This window comes from Ips typographus, linkage group LG9, assembly GCF_016097725.1.
Source record: "Ips typographus isolate SLU linkage group LG9, UJ_Ityp_2.0, whole genome shotgun sequence".
In the NCBI taxonomy this organism is placed as follows: domain Eukaryota; kingdom Metazoa; phylum Arthropoda; class Insecta; order Coleoptera; family Curculionidae; genus Ips; species Ips typographus.
In genome coordinates this window covers 8088612-8109541 of record NC_138430.1, presented here as the reverse complement: position 1 = coordinate 8109541, position 20930 = coordinate 8088612, and the positions used below count along the sequence as shown (strand labels likewise).

Below are 20930 nucleotides of genomic sequence, written 5' to 3'. Positions count from 1 at the left end.
TTTAGTCAGAAACTAGTCTTTGCTAGTATTAATTCATTTTACGTCACCGTAGTCACGTCACGTACGTCATCCCCACTACCAAAAACAGTTTCAAGGAACGGTGATTAATCGCCTTGCATTTTACCGAAATTATTGCGTAGTTTGACGAAAATTTGCAAATAACTTCAAACAATATCAAACTGTAAATTTTGGTTTAATTTGCAGTGGTTCCAGTGCGTTGTAATAGTCCAGTGCTTCAGTGCTTACGATTATAGTTCTCACCTCTAAGAACCCCCCAAGTAACCTTTGTTCATTTGCATGCAGCTACTTACCAAGATCCAAAGCCCCAACGAGAGTTGTATGCTTACTTATGATTCTTTATCTGGTTATGTTGATAACTCGCCCCTTGCAAAAGCGTTTTCCAACTCTCTGGAAGACTGTTTCAGAGGTTTATCGCTAATAGAAACTGATCCAGGTTTTGTGGTAGATCGGCCACTGCTGTACAGAAATGAGCCATTAGGAACGCAAAAATGGCCTCTTTTAAAGCCAGTCCAGTTTCAAGAATGTTATCCCAAAAGGTAAGAAGAAGTCTGGGTAATTTGGGTATAGAACTTTTAGACAAACATTCAGTGTTTACTTTTATGTGGATTTTATTTTGACTCAGTTTATTGTTATATCATAGTAATCAGTTTTTTTATTATTGTAACCATGTTTGTTTCAATCCATGAAATCAGCAGGTTGATAGTCCCAATTTTTGGGGTTGCTTTTTTACTTCTTTTTGTAGCATGTTTTCATTAAGTTTTTAATGAAATTGGCTATCAGGCTTGCCCAGGTGGAGTAAGGGTTCTGTAATGAACTTTTACTAGATCTCTTAATGCATTTGTTGTATTTGTATTGCATAAGATACTTAGATAAGCAAGTAAGGTGTTTGAAATAAAGAAAAAATCTTAATCCTCTCTAGCTAGAAAATATTTAAGATTATGTCTGATAATTTAGGTATTTCCAGAATTGTTGTTGTTGATAAAACCAAGAAATATTAACTAAGGTAAGATTTAGTCACCCAAAGTTCATGAGTCACTATTTGTTGTGTTTGTTTTCCCTGATAAACAAAATGTTTAAAAATAATAATTTTAGAACAATTATTTACCATGTGGACAATTATACTAGGAAACTTTCTAGATATGGCTTTTCTTTTTGGCTTACTGGTAAAAATGAAATGACCAAGCAGGCTGCATTATTTTTTAACACCTTTCACTCAAGTTCATTTGTATTTAACATTGGGGTTTAGCAATCTGCAGTAATTAAAAGTGAAAACAACTCATCATCCAAATATAAAGTAGACTTTCACTCAATAATTTTTGTTTGACACTATTGAAGTTTTAATGGTTCAACTTGTAAGAAATGTGAGAGAATTAAATATAGCAAGCATTGTAATTTAAAAAGAAAATTATTAATAACTATTGGTTATTTACTGGCAAATTTGTATTCAGTGACCCACTTAAACATTATTAAATGAAAGAAATTAAGAAAGTGTTACTTACATGGGTTATTGCATTTATGAATAATTATAATTGTGTAATAGGCAATTGTTACTTAATGAGGGTTGTTGGACTATAATCCTTACAACCAGTACTCCAACTGCTGCTGCTTGGGTTTATTAAAGTTTTTTTACATAAAACTTATTTGCAGTTTAACCCAGAATTGTCACAAAATTGGGGAAGGCCTCTATGGAGAAGTCTTTCTCTACAGAAATCCGTTAGGCGGCACCACTGTTATGAAAGTCATTCCCATCGAAGGTTTACAAATGGTTAACGGCGAACCCCAGAAAAGTTTAAAAGATGCTTTATCAGAAGTCGTAATTGCGACGTAAATTTGCCTGGAAATAATACTTTTCTGTTATAACTATCATTGTCAATTACAGCGAATTGAGTAATTTACGATTCAACCGAAATAATCAAACAAGCTCTTTCATTGAAGTGCAGAACATTAGATGTGTTCAGGGTGAGTATCCTGAAGAACTTCTAGAACTATGGAGACTATACAAAGAGAATAAAGGCTCCATCAATGATTCACCTGACATGTTTAATGAAGATCAACTGTACTTAACTCTGGAGACTAATTATGGAGGAACTGACATGGAATCTTTTCTTTTTGATAACGCCGCTCAGGCTTATTCACTGTTTCTTCAGGTAGAACTTTCATGGCATACAAATCAGTTATTGTTCTAATTTAATTTTCGTTTGTAGATTGCATTTGCTATAGCAATTGCTGAAATAGAACTCCAGTTTGAGCACAGAGACTTACACTGGGGTAACATCTTAATTTCCCGTGTTCCACTTCATGAAAAGATTATTTTCAAACTGGGCGGAAAGGAGGTGAAAATTGGGTCTTATGGTATTAAGGCCACTATTATTGACTACACTATGTCGCGTTTAACTACCAATGGATTGGATATTTATACTGACCTGGCACAGGACTGCGGCATTTTCAATGGTTCTGGCGACTATCAATTTGAAATATATCAATTAATGAAGAACAAAAATGGGTATGTTTTTAGTTTTTTGGTCTTGTTATTAAACAAATTTTTATGTTGTGCAATTTTTTAGGAATGAGTGGAGCCACTTTGAATCGTATTCAAATATTTTATGGCTGAGCTATATGCTCGATAAGACAATAACAACACTGCGTTATGACAATTCTACATCCAAGCTGCACAAAAAGTACATGAACAAACTGAAGGAATTAAACTTGGATATATTAGGCTATGATTCCGCCAAAGAGTTTGTTAGCAACTTGTTCAGCAATAAGTTTTTATAGGCGTTTTACAAATTGTTGATTCAACGAATATTTTAATTATTCTTACAGATTAAGGCTACAATAAAACTGAGCAATATTTTTGTAATAACATTTTAATCTATGTTATTGTTGATGTGTTGTTCTGATATACTAATAAAATTATAGTGTTATACTTTTATATTGTTTTTATTTAAGAAAAACAGAAATATCCACAGACTGTTTGGTTTGCGCAGACCACGAGTCTGTCAAATATCAAAATACCACGTCAACTCTGTCAAATAAAATTTTAAAAGGTCACACCATACGTCAAAACAACTCCATTTTGGTTTTTAGTATTTGCATACATATTTGGAATTTTTTCGTTTGTTATTACTGATATTATCGAATTAAATGCTTTAGTGAAGTTGTATGTAACTAGTACAGAGAAAAGTGAGAAGTTTAATCTCCGTAGAACTTTAATTAATAAGGTAATAAATAATCCTTTTGATTTGATCTACGTTAGCCAGTAGTAAATGTTTAAAGCACCTTTTTTGTAGTGTATAAAAATGTTTTTTACAAACATTTTACAAGGTTTTCTAAACTTTATTTGGGCCTACATTGTAAATAGCCTTCTTGTACTAGATCTTCAATATGTAAATTTCTATTCAGATGCACTATTAAGGCAAAACATAAATATTTTCTTGAAAACAAAGACATTTTGACTATTTACTTGCTTTTTTCTTGATTAATACAAGTAAGAATGCTTTATGTGTGTTTTAAGTTAATTTTTCAGATATAAGACACATAAGGCAGGCTAAATATTCAGTCAAATGTGTTTCTACATTTTGTTGTATTTTTGTGCAGTTTTTAAAAAAAGTTTTACAAATAACCTTGCTCTTTATAAATTGTTGCTCTCTTGAATGTATCCTCATTTTAACCCAAAATGCTGAGATATGAGTTTGAATAGGATTTACAGAGGTTTATGAAACTTTCAAATCAATGTGGAACTTTTAGTTCTGGGAAGACTTTTAAGACACTTGTAGATGATTTTGGCACTTTTTAGAAGGTTCTCAGTAGCATTGAAAGGTCTCTGACACTTTCAGAATTGTTCTAGAGGCCTCTGGCAATTAAAACAATTCCAGGAAGGTTTAGCAGCCTCTGGCACTTTTTGAAAAGTTTTCAATAGCATTTAGATATTTCAGGCATTTTGAAAATAGTTCCAGAGACCTCTGAGAATTTAAAATGGTTACAAGAAGGTTTAAGACACTTGTAGAGGGCTCTGGCACTTTTTAGTAGGTTCTGAGTAGCATTTAAAGGTCTTTAACACTTTCAAAATTGTTCTAGAGGCCTTTGGCAATTAAAGCAATTCTAGGAAGGTTTAGAACACTTGTAGGGGTCTCTGGCACTTTTTGAAAAGTTATCAATAGCATTTACAGGTTTCAGACATTTCTAAATAGTTCCAAATACCTCTAAGAATTTAAAACGTTTACAAGAAGGTTTAAGACACTTGTAGATAGCTCTGGCAATTTTTAGTAGGTTCTCAGGTAGCATTTAAAGGTCTTTAGCACTTTCAAAATTATTCTAGAACCCTCTGGCTATTGAAACAATTCTAGGAAGGTTTACAACCTTGTAGGGGTCTCTGGCACTTTTTAAAAGGTTTTCAATAGCATTTAGAGGTCTATGGGACTTTCAAACTGGTCTTAGGCGGTTTAAATCACTTTTAGAACCCTCTGGCTATTGAAAAAATGTGTCAAGTGGAAGATTGTTAGTGGAACACTAATTAAAGACAAGTTTTTTTGTAATTTTAGGAAGCAATGGCTGAATGTAATGATGACTTCAATGATGAAGATATCAGATATATAATTAATGCTCAAGACGGACTTCCCAACGTCCATCCAAACTTATTTCCTGAACAGGACATTGACGAATCTCAACTAAACGAAGACGACGAACTCGAGGGTCTCCCATCCTCTCTCATAGTGACAAATGTGCAGGATTATGTGTTTAGTTCCCCAGGTTTTATTATACAGTTTCTATTAATGTTAAATCGGCTAAATGCGATTTTGTTGCAGACAAGAAACGCGACTTGGAGAACTTATTTAGGCTCTACGATCCAAACGTCACATTTCAGTGGCTTAAAAGTTTTCGACGGTTGCGCGTTAATTTTACCAGCCCGTTAGCGGCAGCCACTGCGAGAATCGAGCTTCACCAGTATAAATTCCAAGACTCTGTTATCACCTGTTATTTTGCTCAGCCTGTTACACCTGTTAAAAATTCGACTCTACAACCTCCAGCACCATACAAACAGGTACATGTTCTTTTCCTGGTATGGCCTAAAGTCACATAGTGTGTGTGTTCTAGTTTCTCATTTCTCCTCCTGCATCACCTCCTCTGGATTGGGTACCTCATCCTGAAGGAGAACCTATGATTAATCATGATTTGTTGGCAGCTTTGGCCACTTTAGCGCCTGGTGGCACGCACGAATTGCATCCTCCTTCTCCTGGTCAACCTAGTATTGTTGTTCATACCGCATTAGGTAAGTTACATTACACTTCAAAATTGCTGGAGACTGACCTTATTTTGGCCTTTTACTATTTATTCCTATTGCCTACTAACAGTGTTAAATCTATTAATTAACCGTCTTTCTAGGAATTAATAACAGCACAGGCGCCAAGCCAAAAATTCTTCAAACATCCTGCCCGAATCGTTAATTAAAAAGTGGGGATGTAACGATACTTGTAAATACTTTATAAGTAAATAAACTTTGTTACAAAAAATGCAAACAAACGACAACTAATACATTATAAACTGTATTTTTTTAAAGACATATTAGTTGCGTATGTAAATTTACAGGCAAGAAATTATAAACACATTACTGGGTGTATAATAATTGTTTTAGTTGATTTTTCGTATTTTCTGCTTTATTTAGGGGAGCTCAAATGAATTTTTATTTATTTTGTATGTGTACTTTTTTGTTGCGCGCAACTAGAAATCAGTGGGTTGCAAAAGTACCTTTGGGGTATTGATCTGAGGTAGAAGATTCTAGTTTTTTGCTTAAACGTTATAGTTCCTATTAGTTTTATAATTTGGCAGCGCTTCACCGGACTTACCAAACAGCATGAAGCTGTGTTTTGTCAGTTTGAAAATCCAGTTTTTCGTGAAGTAGAATGAACTGGTGTGTTATTATATTACTTTAAACGACTATAGTAACTTTCGTCATGTTTGCATTTTGCTTTTTTACATAAACGCTAATTAAAATAATGTTTCAATTCTGTAGATATTCCATCTTAAAGCAAATTAAGCCAAACTAATGTATTGTGTTGAATTCTGATTCGTTTATTTTGTAATATACATACATTTCGTTAAAATATTTAATTTTTATTACCCTTTGGAAATTATTCCTCTCCTCTCACTTTTTAGCCTTGTAAGTTCTCTTATTTACAAATGTTTGCTTGCCAGTATGAAAGTTAAAAACAGCAGGGGCTCTTTCTCTTCTTACCATAAATTTATGGATAATTCACTCATTTTACATGTAAGTTTGCCTTAGTTACTGTATTTGCCCAACAAAAAAAACTAAAAAGAAATTGTAAAAATCCATATTTATTAACAAGCTCACAAAACATGTGGCTTAAATCCTAAAGCAAATAATCACACATTAAACTTTCATCAGTCTCCCTGTATACACCTCTTATTTCCTAAGTATAAAAAACCTTACATTCCCTTTTAGTTTGAGTTAAGACAATTTAACTGATCTTTCTGGCAGAACCTATCAAGTAAATGCATCGAGACAAAAGATAATCCATACTCATGTTTTTAATGGTTCGAGCTCGCCAGGAGAACCCCGTACTGGTTCCTCTTTTGCTTTTCCACCCCCCAAACAGGTGGTGAAGCAAGTATCGCCTATTCCGAAATTCTCCCCATCTTCGATAGTCTGAGGCATTCCTTTGTTTAGAGTTTCTGGCAAGAACAAACACAGGAAGCCGGATATCAATGAAATTACGGCGAAAATAGTCGAAGGCAGTTTCGGATCGAAAGAATCGAACAAGATAATAAGTGGTGTTAAGGCACCGGACGTTCTCGCGCACATCGAACCTAAACCCATCGCAGAATTTCTGATTACAGTGGGGAATAGCTCGGCTGAGTAGTTGTAAATCACGGCAAACGAGCTGGCTATCAGGAATTTGCCAATGAATACAAACCACGTGGACACTGAACTACCCATAGCTAAATTAGCTGCGATAATACAACACAAACCGCCTAAAATCATGTTGAAAGCTGTTAGAGATCTGCGGCCTAGTCGATCCATGGCATACACAGTTATAACATAACTAGGAATCTCAACCATTCCCATTAAGAATAAAATCAAATATGGATTGCCTTTTAGACTGCCAGTGTTCAATGACAGTCCGTAGTAAACTAAAGAATTGGCAAACCAGGCAAGGCAAACATTAAGAGTCATTTTTCTCAACCTGGGAGTTTTGAACAGATCCAACATTCCGGCTTCTTCACTCTGGGATTGGTTCTCAGTTTGCGGCGCTTTGTCAATATAATTGGACGGATCAATGTTAACGGGACTGTTGTTGAATTTAAGGGCTTTCTGTACGATCGTTACCGATTCCTTCTTTTTGCCGTTGGCCCATAACCATCGGGGTGATTCGTCCATGATCCAGAAATGACCGATTAATACCAAGGCGTGAAGACCGTAGATGATTTGAAGGAGAAATCGGTCTTTGATTAATGCACCCCAACCTGCAACCTATACAATTTTTCCTATAACGTAATATAGGTATTATACAGGTGTGGTAAATTCAAAACCGACCATAGGAAAACCGTGTAACTGACAGAGAAACGTAGATAATTGCATGCGCGGGACAAAGACAGAAAACGAAAAAAATATCAAGTAGGCCATATTTTCAGCGCGCTGTTGCCAAACGCCAAGTTATTTTGTCGACGGTATTTGAGTGATACTTTGAGGCAACAGCGCGCTGAAAATATGGCCTACTTGATATTTTTTTCGTTTTTTGTCTTTGTCCCACGCATGCAATAATGTACGTTTCTCTGTCCGTTACGCCTACCACACCTGTATACAGTGTGTCACTTACCAGCATAAAACCCAGGGCAAAGGCAGCCTGGAAAGATATACCACACATAGATCGTTTGCTAGGTCCGACCAGTTCCATGGTGAGCACAAAACCAGGTATGTAACTACCGGCAGACCCAAATATTCCGTAGAGGTATCTTATGAACAGGAATGAGTAGTAATTGGGTGTAAAGGCAACACCTACACCTAGTATTAATTGCAACAAGGCCGACCAGCAAAATACGGGCTTACGCCCGTACTTATCGGCCATGTTTCCTAGTGTTACTGCTCCGGTAAAGACCCCAAACATGTAGGCTGATTGAGCAACAGCTCCCATCCACCTATTAATTGTTAAGTAAAAGTTTTACAGTAAATTACCATTTGAAACACTGACCTTTGATCACAAACAAAGTTCCACTCAATCGCCCTAGATGACTTGTAGTACGTATCGTCATAGACCCAAGAGTCACATTGGTAGGTCACATTGGTGGTCGAGTTGATCAAATGACAATTATCGAACGTTCCATCTTTTTTTAGAGGGAGGAATCCGAGCAGAGATTCGTTGTGGAAATTTGAGGAGTTTTCTCCAGGAAGACGGCATCTATACGTCAATGAAATGAGATTGATTGAAAATCTACCTGAATTATTATACAGGTGTGGTAAATCCAAAACCGACCATAGGAAAACCGTGTAACCGACAGAGAAACGTAGATAATTGCATGCGCGGGACAAAGACAGAAAACGAAAAAAATATCAAGTAGGCCATATTTTCAGCCCGCTGTTGCCAAAATCCAGCACAAAATTAATTTTGTTCTTAGATTATTCCATGGAAAACATTATAAATCTAGATCTCCATCTTAAATAGGAGGCCATGAAGACACGAAATTTGACATTTGATTAAAAGCTATTTCAAATATCCAAAATAATAATCCAAGAACAAAATTAATTTTGTCGACGGTGCTGGATTTTGGCAACAGCGCGCTGAAAATATGGCCTACTTGATATTTTTTTTCGTTTTCTGTCTTTGTCCCGCGCATGCAATTATCTACGTTTCTCTGTCAGTTACACGGTTTTCATATGGTCGGTTTTGGATTTACCACACCTGTATACCCACCTGTGATCGGGAACTGCAGCCACAGTTACCAAAGATAACATATTCAAGCCTGCTGTAACTGCTGAGAGGATGTGTAAGGTGAATTGCCATGCTTGGTATTTGCCAAAATCACCTAAATAAAAATAAATATTGCTACATCTTGCAGTGACCTTATAATAAAACTTATAAAGTTTCTTTGGAAGCCGTATAAATCAGCAAACAACACATTCTATTCAATCAAAAACGCTAACAAATGTTGGCGTAATAAGCATTTGTGTTTTACGTTGAAAAATCCGAAAAAATCGTAGGTTGATAGACGTAGAAAACCAACCAAAATAGAAAATAAATTAACCGTTAAATTAAGCTGTAAATTAAAATTCCTACGTGTTAGTTACACGTAAAAAGGCCAGTAAAATAAATATAGAATGGCAAAAGTGCATTTTGTTATTTTTGTACCATAAAGCAGAATGAGGAGTTTAACTTTAGAACATAAATGGAAATGGGTCGACTGGAAGATTTAAATGTAGGCATAGTTGCAATAACATTTATCTTATTATAATAATTACAATGTTATCTAACCTTTGTTATTCAAACAAACAAATACTCATCTACATAATATTAAAATAACGCACGATAATTAGTGTATTGTTGTTTTAACACACAAAGTGAAATCTCAATTTTCTGTTCACAAAACAATTTGATGCACAATGTAAATCAATTGTTTCAATATTTGCCTTTGTATTGTTAAAGTAAAATATAGTACCATGAGACAAGAGAAAGTAAAACCATGAACCATCGCAACTTATTGCCTTTCCATTAAATATAGTAAGCGGTTTGATGTCAAAGTTACGACGCACGTTAGGTTTAATAACAATTATTATTTACAATGCAGTAATTATACATATTAATTTTTTGCTTGAAAATACTTTCACAATTTTTGCTTTCAATAATTTACTACTTTTACATGGTAAAATATAGTCACATTTGGGTGGATGTTTTAAATTATTGTATTAATGCTACTGGTCAATTGGATATAGTCTTGTACTTCCAGGATCACCCATATTCTCTAGTAAATAAATCACTTAAAATAACATTTCAGGCATCCTAATTAACTGAGAAGTTCCTATGTAACCAAGCACTTCCGCTTTAATTACCATGTTTCTTAAATACCTAATAATTGTTAAGTAGTTGGAATTCATGTCTAATAAACACTTTATTTGGAAAGTAAACACAAATTTCAATCTGGGCTTAATTAGGATATTGGTTTTATTTGTATCCATATTAGTGGCAACAATTTAATCCTTTTATCTATACTCAAATAAAGGTTTGTTAGTAATCTAGGATTGGCATAAAACTAGTTTTACTAGGTTAAATTATCATTGATTTTTGAGTTATATTGCTCCAAATAGGTTCAGCGAATTACAACCCAATTAATGCTATAATTTTTGAAGCGAAAATGCTACTTTACTGATCTGTTTTATCTAGTATTTCCGGTTGAGGTACCAATTTTTTTTGATCTGATATAATTCGGCGCCGGTTCTCTTTACATAGTTACAGCATGCTTTGGCAATTATCGATAATTCCTCATTTCATGACTTGTTGACAACAAATTACAGATATCCGAATATACTTGGCGACTATTTTAAAAATCTCTTTTCATCTGTATGCTTCAATAAAGCTTCAAAGTGTTCAGTAACTAAGCATCTTTGAATGAATTCTTGCTTCCTGTCTGTATAAAGCTGTTGAAGTAACGGGAACTTCATGTTTGCATGATTAAAAACCAACTACTAGTAAAGTAGGTACTTTGTTTTTCAATGTTTAATGCATAAATTTCCATCAAAATGGTTGGATTACACCGTTTTACTTTATTGTGAAACTAATTTCTTCCTACTTAAAATACAGAGTGGCACATGATGGACTTTGGCAGTACTGACCAAAATATCTTTAAAAATCATTTTATGAAGTATTACAAGGAAATCAACTTTTGTGGTTTATTCGCTAAACATCAAGTTATCTGAATCAGTTAAACAATATTTGCATTTGTTTAATATGCACTGGTGGATATACATTTTTCATGTGAGTGTCTGTAATAACTTAACAGTATTGATTATCGTCTTGAACTTGTGAAATAAGTCTTCAAATTGCATTTTTGTTAAAAAACCTAAACTATGTTTTTACGATTAGTATTACAAAAATACTAACCCATGTACCCCATGAGGGTGTCCAAATCCTGCGGCCCGTCCATAATTTTAAACAATATTTAATTACAATATTCACTGCACCATTTGCTATTAAAAAACACGCATTCAAACCAAAAACGACACCGTCGATCAGTTTACAGGAACTCGATACTCGTTTACGTATCCACTGAAAGTATATTTTACTTTCTGGGCTTCTGCTTCGCGGTAACCGCAAATCTGCGCCGTCGCGTATAAAAGTAACTTAAATCAAATGGAAAAAGTACTTAATTTAAGTAAAAAAGCGACCAAATCGATTGCTTGACATTGCTCCAGTTTTACTTTCACTTTTTTTACAAGTTTATTGACCGCGCCAAAAACCTTCTGGTTTTCGACCAGGAAAATTTATAAATAACCAAAATGTGTGTATAGCTTAGAATTTGGGTCGGCTGGATATGAATTTGTAAGCAATTAGGTTTATTTGATAAGACCTCTAGAGATGCGCATGAATGTGATAAGGGAAATAATGTGGATTCTGATAATTCTATTTGGATTTACTTATAAAGCTTCAAGTTTTGATAAATTCTAGTGTAGCTTAGGTTATTAATTTGATTTGATTTTTTAATTCTAAAATAAAGTATTAAGAAGTCAAATATAGGAAACACTTATAAGAAAGAATCCTTAAGTGTGATTAGGGATAGCACTGGACATATACCGTGTGTTCCAATTGCAGTTAACACAAGCCATCTTGAACAATTTGAACTTTTACAATAATAATTTCCTTATTGATATTTTGTGTGATGCAGAGTTAGAGCATCTTCATAAACCATCTCCTATTACTAAGGTCATAAGAATAGTAAAAGAGTTGCCTTTTATGCCTTAAATAGTAACCAAATTAGTTAACATCAGCAGCAATTTTGGTTCTCAACTCTAATGGTATTAACCGAGTTTAACTAAATAGTAAACGTGACACCATTCATCAAACTCTATAATATTTTTGTCACATTCGTTCGCATTTCTTTTAAAGGAACCTTATTGAATTACAATACAGAGTTGTTCAGTTTACAGGGTTTGATCAGTAACAGTAAATTTGAACAAGCATGTTAAACCTAATATTTTAAGTAAATGTGTTCATTTAAGGCAAAGCAAAAAATAAAAAACTTTTTAGCTTGTTGAGTTTAGTATTTAAATAAATCAGCAATTTGAAGTGAACTGAAGCAGTGGTACTAATAAAACTGCACCTCGTATATTTTATCTGGACTTACCCGGAATATTAAACAGGAAAGAAAGCGAAGCCTGATTCACCCATTAACCTGCCCAATTTTTGTCTTCAGTTTTTCTTGGTACGTCTTAAAGAGCCAACATGAGGATTTGTAGCGTCCTACTTTTATCCCTAACGTCTTATAGCGTCGCGGAAGAAGTGTTAAAAATTGCCGCTAGAGACTCTTACCTGGACGCTTACCAGGAAACTAAAAGTGCCGGCCAATTGCAGAAAGCGGAAAAAAAGAGTGACCGTTTGTTTCCGGTTTATCCAGGACCTGTGGATAATTACGGAAATACACAGTACGGGCCTCCGGCACCTCAATATGGACCACCAACACCGCAATATGGTCCTCCAGCACCTCAGTACGGACCTCCAGCACCTCAGTATGGGCCACCACCAACTTATGGTAGTTTTGCTGAACCAACACCTCAGTAAGATTTGCTTATACAGTCAATTATTTGTACTTACCCTATTTTGATTAACACGTAGATTAGGTCCTTATCCAGCATACGGACCACCATCACAAAATCTTCAAGTATTTTACGGTGTACCCCATGCTATGATCAGCATATGGGACAAAGTATGGGAAAAGATCAAGTGGAAACTGGACTTAATCACTTTAGGAAAAATTCTGTTAAAGCTAGTGATTTTCAAGAAAATCGTCAGTTTTATAGCCATCATATTTTTGCTGCTTTTCATACCAGCTCTAAAGCATAAAAAGGGATTTTTTGCTGAAGAAAACAGCAGACAAGATCGCGGTTTAACGTATAATATGCAAGGTAATGAGAAATATTATCTAAAAAGTTTATGGTACAAATCTACAATTTTGCAGTTGATGATCGGCTAAACGAGCTTGCAGCTTTTGTTACTGAAGCCATCCAAGACTATAAAAAAACAAACGAAAATAGTCATTTGGCTTGTGATACCAAGTATTGCAAAACGAAGAAAATATTGGACCAGATTGACAAAAAACTACAATACAACAAGTAATATATCTTCTCTCTGAGATTTTTTAATTGTTTTAACTTTTTTGTAGGTTAATCCAGGCTTACAGCCAAGAAACGAGCCACCAATAACATTCTTAAAGCTGTCTCAACATGTGTGCCAATTGAACTAAATAATTTATTTATTTCGTATTAGTTTGTAGGTATTTATTGACAAAATATTTGCTGTACCAATTGTTTTTTTAACGACACACTTGACATTAAAAAAATAAATATATTACAAACTGACATAACACATTTGTAACTATAGAAAGTTCTTAAAAACGTAATTTAAACTTACATCTCTATACAACAATTAAAATTACAAATCCTGATTAAAACGTCCGGTAACAAAACTTACAAAAGAACAAAAACTTAGGATTTTTCACTGGGACCGTGTAGCATTGTGAGTACATTTTTAATGTGCGAATCTTCGAATTTGGGATGTAGATGTATTTTGAGTTTTTTTGACGAACTCGAGCTGCAACTATCTGATCTGTGCTTCCGCTTTTTTGAGCTGAAAGATGACATTTTTGCTTATCTTATGAATCTCAAAGTTTTGTTGTTCAGTGACTTTTGGCTGTTACGGTACATTCCTTAGTTATTGTTAGTTTGATGTTTTAATAAATTCCAAGATCGCAGCGCCATTTGAACTAAAATCGGGCTAGAGTGCTAAATTCCTAACCAAAATCAACGTAAACAAACGAAGAAATGACAGCTGGAATGCCCGAACCTTTTTGCAAAACTGATCACCAGAGGGAGTATCTGTTATCTTGAATCGCCAATAGTAAAAACAATCTCGTATATCAAAACTTTATAGACTCTTTTCAAAAGTAAAAACTGGCTTGAAAAACTTCTCCAAATTGCCAGAATCCTCTAGGGTGTTTGAAAGTGCCAGAGACTTCTAAATGCTACTAAGCACCTTCTTAAAAGTACCAGAAGGTTCTACAAGTGTTTTAAACCTTCCTAGAATTGTTTAAAATTGCCAGATACATCTAGAACCATTTTTAAAGTGTCAGAGACCTCTAAATGCTGCTGAGCACCTTCTTTAAAGTGCCAGAAGGTTTTACAAGTGTTTTAAACCTTCCTAGAATTGTTTAAAATTGCCAGATACATCTAGAACCATTTTTAAAGTGTCAGAGACCTCTAAATGCTGCTGAGAACCTTCTTAAAAGTGACAGAGGGTTTTACAAGTGTTTTAAACCTTCCTAGAATTGTTTAAAATTGCCAGATACATCTAGAACCATTTTTAAAGTGTCAGAGACCTCTAAATGCTGCTGAGCACCTTCTTTAAAGTGACAGAGGGTTTTACAAGTGTTTTAAACCTTCCTAGAATTGTTTAAAATTGCCAGATACATCTAGAACCATTTTTAAAGTGTCAGAGACCTCTAAATGCTGCTGAGAACCTTCTTAAAAGTGACAGAGGGTTTTACAAGTGTTTTAAACCTTCCTAGAATTGTTTAAAATTGCCAGATACATCTAGAACCATTTTTAAAGTGTCAGAGACCTCTAAATGCTGCTGAGCACCTTCTTTAAAGTGCCAGAAGGTTTTACAAGTGTTTTAAACCTTCCTAGAATTGTTTAAAATTGCCAGATACATCTAGAACCATTTTTAAAGTGTCAGAGATCTCTAAATGCTGCTGAGAACCTTCTTAAAAGTGACAGAGGGTTCTACAAGTGTTTCAAACTTTCCAAGAATTGTGTGCAATTGCCACAGGCTTCTAAAACCATTTTGAATGTGCCACACACTCTAAATTCTACTGAGAACCTTCTAAAAAGTGCCAGAGCCCTTAAACCTTCCCATAACTGCTTTAAATTGCCAGAAAGGATTGTTACACAACAGTCAGAAATCACTGAACAGACTATATCTAGTATTAGTTTTTGTGAAATTATACTATTTGAAAAGTATCATTGAAAACCATGCAATAACCTTAAAAAATTAACTTTACTCACATTTTATGGTCGTTGGTGTCGCTCAACTTTGTCCCGTGCTCAGAGTCGCTATTGCTTTCAATCAGCGATCGCATACAATCATTCATAGCGGGGCAATCGTCATTTTTAACGTTGCTACCGCTCACATTTTTTAAATTTGCCACCGGTGGAAAGTGCCATAAAATCTTAAAAGGTGTGGCACCGATTTGTACGGTTTGCTCGGTACCATCGGCTAGAGGCACGTCCAACTGAATCGCCTTGGTCAGTACAGTTAAGTCGTAGTCTTTAAAGCTTTTTTTGGAAGTGGTTTTTTCGTCGTGCACCACTGAGATTTCCTCACTTTGTAATTCTATGACGCAGTCGTCCCAAAGTGTGCTGTTTTCCTCTGCAATTGTCAGGTTCTCGGATTTTTTAGAATTTTCATCTGAAAATTCAGGATAATTGATGAGAGTTCTCCACCCCACAAAGTCTTACCTTTAGAAGCCTCTATATCACTTTCATTAACTTCTTTTTCCATTTCCTTTCCAGCATCTTCTTTACTCTCCAACCGACTATTGCGAGCTTTCAACCTCTCGGACGATCTCGATTGTTTGTTTGTTCGATGCAAATTTGAACCGCTCTGTTTGAAAAACTCGTCTTGCGAATCTGAGTCACTTTCTTCGCTAGTAGTTTTTTTCTTTGCCACTCGCTTAACTAGGCGTCTTGGAGATGATTTTTTTCGTTTGCTGCTGGTTTGGCCGGACAAACACGATCTGGGTAGCAGTTTGCTGGATCGGCGTCTAGATGGTGTTTTCGCCGACTGGGCACTCATAAACTTGTCCAGTTCTATCACTCTTTTGCGTTTCTCGTCAATTTCAGCTTTAACACTAAACTCTTTAATTAAATGACCTACAAATTTATTAAAAATATCTTAATAAAAAACATGTTTTTGGTAAGCTTACTTGAGGTCTTCTTTAAAGTGGCGCTTAGAAACACATCTTTAATAACTTTTGGTGTGGATTCAGTGTTTTTTATAGTGTCGTTAAGTACTTCTGCTTCACCGCCTGATAAAACTTCATTTGACAACTTTTTCTTACTTTTCAGTTCTTTTTTTCTTTTTTCTTTGGTTGTTTTTGTTGGTTTCTTTTTAACAACCGGCGATTGGACATTTGGTGAAACTAATTCTGACGATATTCGCTTTTTGTACGTATCTTTAGATGTAATTTCGCTATCTCCGCTGCTGGTGCCTTTTTCAATAGAAGCAGTAGGTTTTGCTTCACTTTTTAAGGGACTAGTTGCTTTTACTTCTGACACCTGAAAGAATTTATTGATAGAAATTATGGCTCATAGAAATGATAAGTAACTCACCTCCTGCTTAACTTCATTGGTTGATTCATCGAAACAAACGCTAGAATTGAGCATTTGAGACTTTAACATCGACAAACTTTTCCCTGAACTTCTCGTAATCCTCATCGAACCAGTCTCGTCCTTTTTCACGTTCTGTATAACGGTGCCGTTAGGTTCTTCGTTACTTGTACTGCTATTATTCTCCTCCACGTCACTATCCCAGCTCACGGCTTTATTGCCCAGCAGCTCCAAATTCTTTTTCCCTGCCCGGCTCTTGTTAAACTCCTCCAGAATCTCGGTGGTGCCGTACACTTTAGGACTGACCACAATTACGTCCTCATCGTCAGTTTTGCGAACACTCGATTTTCTTTCTTCTGACAAAACTATAGCCTCGGTTGCTTTGTTAGTTTCGGTGTCATTCAGGATGCAGTAAGCCGGTGTTGGGTGCTCCATTAGTGACATCCCCGGTGTGATTGGGAAATTTGGGGTATCAATAGTAAAATTATCACCCACGGCAAACCCTTGCAAGTTTGCTTTCAGCATAGGGGTAAACGGAGTGTCTGCAGAAGCTTCTTTAGTTATATTTTGATTAGGAGAATCCTCCTCGTCTTTTAAAGGAGTAACTAGAAGTCCTGTAATGTTTTTTCTTGCATGAGACACTAGTTGTGTGGAACCGTCCTTTGCATTTTTTGGGGTGATACCATCAATGTCCATATTACGTTTATTGGCGGTATTGTATATTTTACTAGGGGACATAACTTTTTTTCCCTCCTTTTCCACCTCAACTTGAGATGAAACCCTCTCAGTTTTTACCTTTGCAGCTTTTTCTTTTAAAGTTTTTTGTTTTGGGAGTGGTTCAGGCTTGCCAGGTGTTTTTAAGGCATCTTCAAGCTTTTTGGCGTCAACCTCCAACAATTCTGCCTCTCTTTGAAGTCGTCTTTTGGTTTTCTTACTCATAGTTACAGGTTCTTCCGGTTCTCCAGTAGTGGCAAGTTTTCTTAGTTCTGCATCCCATAAAGATGAATTTTTTTTCAAAGTAGTGGACTTGGTTACTTGTTTTTGTGATTTTTCAATTTTTCTGGGTGATTTCTTGGAAACTTTTCTAGGTTTCGATTCTGATTTCTTCTGCAACATCTCTTCTACTGTATTATTCGCTGCTTCGTCAGGTTCTTTAAACAAATCCTTGGAAGCTTGTTGTTTATTCGTTATGGTAAGAGAAGTTGGTTCATTTTTTTCGTTAGTTTTTCTAATTGGCGATGGAAATGTCAAGTTACGAACGTGAGAACTGCTTTTATTTGTAGGTTTAGGGATTGAATTAACCACGGGAGAAGGTGTATGAATACTGCCTAAGCTTTTGGGTTTTGTAGTTTCTTGTGGGGGAATTTTATTCTCGCTCGGTGTAGACTTTTTTGCTTCCGGTACGTCCGCGATGCTGTCCTTTCTAGTTGGGTTCGTAATTGCGTCATCTGCGACAAAATCACTCAGATCAGGTAATTGCGATGAATGGTTGCTGGCGTGTGGAAATTCGTTTTTAGGAATTTCCATTGGAAGAAGTGAATTAAAAATCTCAACTTTTATTGTGGGTGTGGGTTTTAGAAGTGACATCAAATTATTCCTTTTATTTCTAGATTTGTTTTTCTGTGGGGTATTTACAGTAAATATACTTAAGTACTCCCGTATGTCTTTGACGTCGCCTAATTTGAATGGTGTATTACCTGGAGTCATTGATGACCCTGGAAAGAAATTATGTTTCAGGTACTTTTTGTCATTTAACATAACAAGGCCAAAAAAAGGCACATCCTTTAGGAATAGTTGTTGGTGTATATAGCTTTTTAGTAGGTAAATGTCAGACATAAACTAAACTGCGCGTTGTACAGTGATTTTTTGAGTCATTTTTAAATCCTTGCCATTTTGAAACGAAAAGACAGACAACACGTCGTTGTGTTAAAACAAAAGCAAAAAAATGGCTTAAAGATTTTAAAAATGACATAAAAAACACTGTTCCTGTAAAAATACGGTTAAAACTGAAACTCAAACATTCTTACCGTCAGCAGAAATTTCGTTAAGAACGACCGGCGCTTGCAAAATATCCTGAGCAGTGAGCATACCACAAAATTGACTTCCTTTTCCATTTGGCTGTAATATCGACGAAACAGATTGAAGCACCGAAAGCGGTTGCGGCATAACCAAAGGCTGATTCACGATAATTAATTGTGGTGGTTGCATGGAGCATTGACTGGATGTGCTCATCGTAACTCGATCTTCCAAAGGAGGTTGAATAACCACCTCACTTTGGATAATTACAGATTGCTTTTCGTTTTGGTCTTGGCATTGTTCATTATTGCTTGTAGATTTGGACAGTTCTTGATGTTCTATTGTGGCTTGAGTTTCGGATATTTCAGTTTGTTGATTCGCGGTGGTTTCAATTGGCTCCGATTCCAACTGAGTCTGTGTATGTTTGAAAGAACTTGGACTTTCCGTTCGAGTACTGCTAATAACACTCCCACCAAGTTATTCACTACTAGATAATAGGGTGACTGGAAGTAAACCTACCTACTTGATGAAACAGCCATTCCTGGTCCCATAGCTTTTTCTAAAGTACTCCCTACTGCACCTGTAGTACATTTAATATGTCACACTTTATAGGAGGTTTTGTTGAGTCTTTAGACATTATTTAAAAAAACTAATAACTGTAATTTACTATTTAAATTAATATTCAGTTGGTTTAAAGTTTGAAAGAGTCATTACACTTAAATAAAACTTCAGACATTTATGATTACTGAAAGCTTTAAAGAGGAATGTATCATTAAAATCAATAAATTCTAGAGTCTATAAGTTTCACTTTTTATTTCAAAAACTATTACCTAACAAATCATCCAACAACTCCTCAAACATCGGATCGGCCTCCGTTTTATCAATCACACTTTTGATTACCCTCTCTTCATATTCTATTCCTGAAGGTTTGCTGTCGGCCAGTTCTTTTTGGCGAGACAAATAAGCCGTATTTATGTTACGTGCCAGTTTTATAGGGAGTTCCCTATTCCTTAATAGTTTTTTTGATACTGTCTAAAAAATTTCATTTTTGTTTATTTGAAAACTGATGAAACAGAGAAGAGGTAACAAATAAGCCTTTTTTACTGAAAACCTGACATTAACTGTAATAATGATTTTAATGCTCTTGTTATGTAATTGCAGTAGTTTCTGTCAGATTACAGACCAGGAGCATAAAGAAAATAAATAGAGCAACATTTGAAACTACAAAAATCCCACATTTTGGAGAATTATCAAATATTGAATTCTAAACAAAACTACTTACAGATGAGATGTTTTGCTGTTCAGTACTAGGCAATTGCTGAAGATAGGGAGTCCTGAAAACAGGACTATATCTTCTATAAGGGGTAGTGGATTTGAAGTTTTCAGTTTCATTAACCACATTCCCTGGCAAAGTATACTCAGGAGTGGTTTCAATATCAGTAATATTAGCACAATCTGCTTCATTTTGATAGATTTCATTTGCAGAGGTTGGTTCAGGAGACCTTTGATAGATTTATCAGTTACAGACATTGTTTGTTTAGTAGTAAGACCTACCTGTCTCTAATTGTTGACGTTGGTGTTAAAACCCTATCACGTTCTAACAAGTATAATAGCTGTTCAACTAAATATGTAGGAGAAGACACTTCTGTCCCATATTCTTTATAATATTCAGTGTCTTCTAGTCTTCCTTGTACTGTAAATAACACACAAATTTAAGTCAGCCAGTGCTTAATAAAATGTGGCTTACCAATGTCCTGAACTCTGGAATACACTTTTAAGATATCCTCTAAAGTTTGGCCAGCTACTCTTGTGGCAACATGTCTGGATTCATTTTGAAAGTGACTTTTAAAGAATATTTTGTAGGCGGCTTTACATTCGCTTTTTAAATACCCTGAAAGTTTGAGGGTTATACAGAAAATGTATTAAGGCCAAACTTAAAAGTCGCGCCAAAAAAGCCAAACAACACTAACTACATACCCAAAACGAGCCTTTTTATGTGCTTATCATACTCCATTTTTAAAGTATCAAACTCGTATTACATAACCTGAAATATATTTCATTGTTTTGTATTGATAATTAACTTAAAAACTATTTTACTATTTTAGTATTTACAATTAAAAAACTATTTGAAAAACAAGACACAACAAAGCCATCACTTTAGAAAACTGACTGGAAAAATTGACATATTGTCACTTCAGTGACAGTACTGACATGACAAATCTGACACTTTCTTATGACGTAATTAATCGGAAAAGAGATAGGCAAAAAATAAACAGATTTTGTCCTT

General features: G+C 35.2%; 5 protein-coding genes across 9 annotated transcripts; 3 read left to right on the top strand and 2 right to left on the bottom strand.

Moving 5' to 3' along the window:
- The first annotated feature begins 70 nt into the window (after window positions 1-70).
- LOC145734312 (serine/threonine-protein kinase haspin homolog) lies at window positions 71-2951 on the top strand. The gene is made up of 5 exons (XM_081987607.1): window positions 71-557; window positions 1669-1845; window positions 1901-2168; window positions 2226-2524; window positions 2586-2951. Exons 1-5 carry the CDS (start codon window positions 298-300, stop codon window positions 2794-2796), a joined length of 1215 nt encoding a protein of 404 aa, XP_081843733.1. The 5' UTR covers window positions 71-297; the 3' UTR covers window positions 2797-2951.
- A 126-nt stretch (window positions 2952-3077) lies between these two features.
- Window positions 3078-6122, top strand: sra (RRM_RCAN_like domain containing protein Sra). Its single transcript, XM_081987629.1, has 5 exons — window positions 3078-3242; window positions 4563-4770; window positions 4827-5062; window positions 5116-5290; window positions 5404-6122. The coding sequence occupies exons 2-5, from the start codon at window positions 4569-4571 to the stop codon at window positions 5463-5465; spliced, it is 675 nt and encodes a 224-aa protein (XP_081843755.1). The 5' UTR covers window positions 3078-3242; window positions 4563-4568; the 3' UTR covers window positions 5466-6122.
- A 213-nt stretch (window positions 6123-6335) lies between these two features.
- On the bottom strand, window positions 6336-11520 carry LOC145734307 (organic cation transporter protein). The gene is made up of 5 exons (XM_081987599.1): window positions 11130-11520; window positions 8949-9060; window positions 8229-8435; window positions 7857-8175; window positions 6336-7510 (listed from the first exon to the last, which is right to left on the bottom strand). Exons 1-5 carry the CDS (start codon window positions 11170-11172, stop codon window positions 6560-6562), a joined length of 1632 nt encoding a protein of 543 aa, XP_081843725.1. The 5' UTR covers window positions 11173-11520; the 3' UTR covers window positions 6336-6559.
- Window positions 11521-11692: 172 nt separating this feature from the next.
- Window positions 11693-13707, top strand: LOC145734318 (uncharacterized). Its single transcript, XM_081987617.1, has 4 exons — window positions 11693-12799; window positions 12858-13147; window positions 13201-13354; window positions 13405-13707. Exons 1-4 carry the CDS (start codon window positions 12468-12470, stop codon window positions 13442-13444), a joined length of 816 nt encoding a protein of 271 aa, XP_081843743.1. The 5' UTR covers window positions 11693-12467; the 3' UTR covers window positions 13445-13707.
- Window positions 13573-20801, bottom strand: LOC145734297 (uncharacterized). Of its 5 annotated transcripts, XM_081987580.1 has the most exons (13): window positions 20621-20801; window positions 20391-20534; window positions 20198-20336; window positions 19926-20145; window positions 19474-19675; window positions 19163-19223; window positions 18655-19100; window positions 18325-18342; window positions 16631-18075; window positions 16225-16576; window positions 15758-16171; window positions 15305-15707; window positions 13573-13868 (listed from the first exon to the last, which is right to left on the bottom strand). In XM_081987580.1, exons 1-13 carry the CDS (start codon window positions 20655-20657, stop codon window positions 13727-13729), a joined length of 4023 nt encoding a protein of 1340 aa, XP_081843706.1. In that variant the 5' UTR covers window positions 20658-20801; the 3' UTR covers window positions 13573-13726. The 5 variants fall into 5 exon arrangements, with proteins under 5 accessions (XP_081843706.1, XP_081843702.1, XP_081843705.1 ...); XM_081987576.1 differs by having other exon boundaries at window positions 16631-18342; XM_081987579.1 differs by having other exon boundaries at window positions 15758-16156; window positions 16631-18342.
- Window positions 20802-20930: the final 129 nt, after the last annotated feature.

What these genes read in the sequence shown, in the direction of transcription:
- LOC145734312 (XM_081987607.1), top strand. Translation starts at nt 298, where the DNA reads ATGCAGCTACTTACCAAGATCCAAAGCCCCAACGAGAGTTGTATGCTT. An exon ending in TCAGAAGTCGTAATTGCGAC is followed by an intron (nt 1,846 to 1,900) that starts GTAAATTTGCCT and finishes TGTCAATTACAG; the next exon opens with CGAATTGAGTAATTTACGAT. An exon ending in CTTATTCACTGTTTCTTCAG is followed by an intron (nt 2,169 to 2,225) that starts GTAGAACTTTCA and finishes TTTCGTTTGTAG; the next exon opens with ATTGCATTTGCTATAGCAAT.
- sra (XM_081987629.1), top strand. Translation starts at nt 4,569, where the DNA reads ATGGCTGAATGTAATGATGACTTCAATGATGAAGATATCAGATATATA. An exon ending in TTATGTGTTTAGTTCCCCAG is followed by an intron (nt 4,771 to 4,826) that starts GTTTTATTATAC and finishes ATTTTGTTGCAG; the next exon opens with ACAAGAAACGCGACTTGGAG. An exon ending in TGTTGTTCATACCGCATTAG is followed by an intron (nt 5,291 to 5,403) that starts GTAAGTTACATT and finishes CCGTCTTTCTAG; the next exon opens with GAATTAATAACAGCACAGGC.
- LOC145734307 (XM_081987599.1), bottom strand. Translation starts at nt 11,172, where the DNA reads ATGGACGGGCCGCAGGATTTGGACACCCTCATGGGGTACATGG. An exon ending in GCTGCAGTTCCCGATCACAG is followed by an intron (nt 8,436 to 8,948) that starts GTGGGTATACAG and finishes ATTGACGTATAG; the next exon opens with ATGCCGTCTTCCTGGAGAAA. An exon ending in AACTTTGTTTGTGATCAAAG is followed by an intron (nt 8,176 to 8,228) that starts GTCAGTGTTTCA and finishes AACAATTAATAG; the next exon opens with GTGGATGGGAGCTGTTGCTC.
- LOC145734297 (XM_081987576.1), bottom strand. Translation starts at nt 20,657, where the DNA reads ATGGAGTATGATAAGCACATAAAAAGGCTCGTTTTGG. An exon ending in CACTTTAAAGAAGACCTCAA is followed by an intron (nt 16,172 to 16,224) that starts GTAAGCTTACCA and finishes ATAAATTTGTAG; the next exon opens with GTCATTTAATTAAAGAGTTT. An exon ending in TGATATAGAGGCTTCTAAAG is followed by an intron (nt 15,708 to 15,757) that starts GTAAGACTTTGT and finishes CTGAATTTTCAG; the next exon opens with ATGAAAATTCTAAAAAATCC.
- LOC145734318 (XM_081987617.1), top strand. Translation starts at nt 12,468, where the DNA reads ATGAGGATTTGTAGCGTCCTACTTTTATCCCTAACGTCTTATAGCGTC. An exon ending in TTTAACGTATAATATGCAAG is followed by an intron (nt 13,148 to 13,200) that starts GTAATGAGAAAT and finishes ACAATTTTGCAG; the next exon opens with TTGATGATCGGCTAAACGAG. An exon ending in AAAAAACTACAATACAACAA is followed by an intron (nt 13,355 to 13,404) that starts GTAATATATCTT and finishes ACTTTTTTGTAG; the next exon opens with GTTAATCCAGGCTTACAGCC.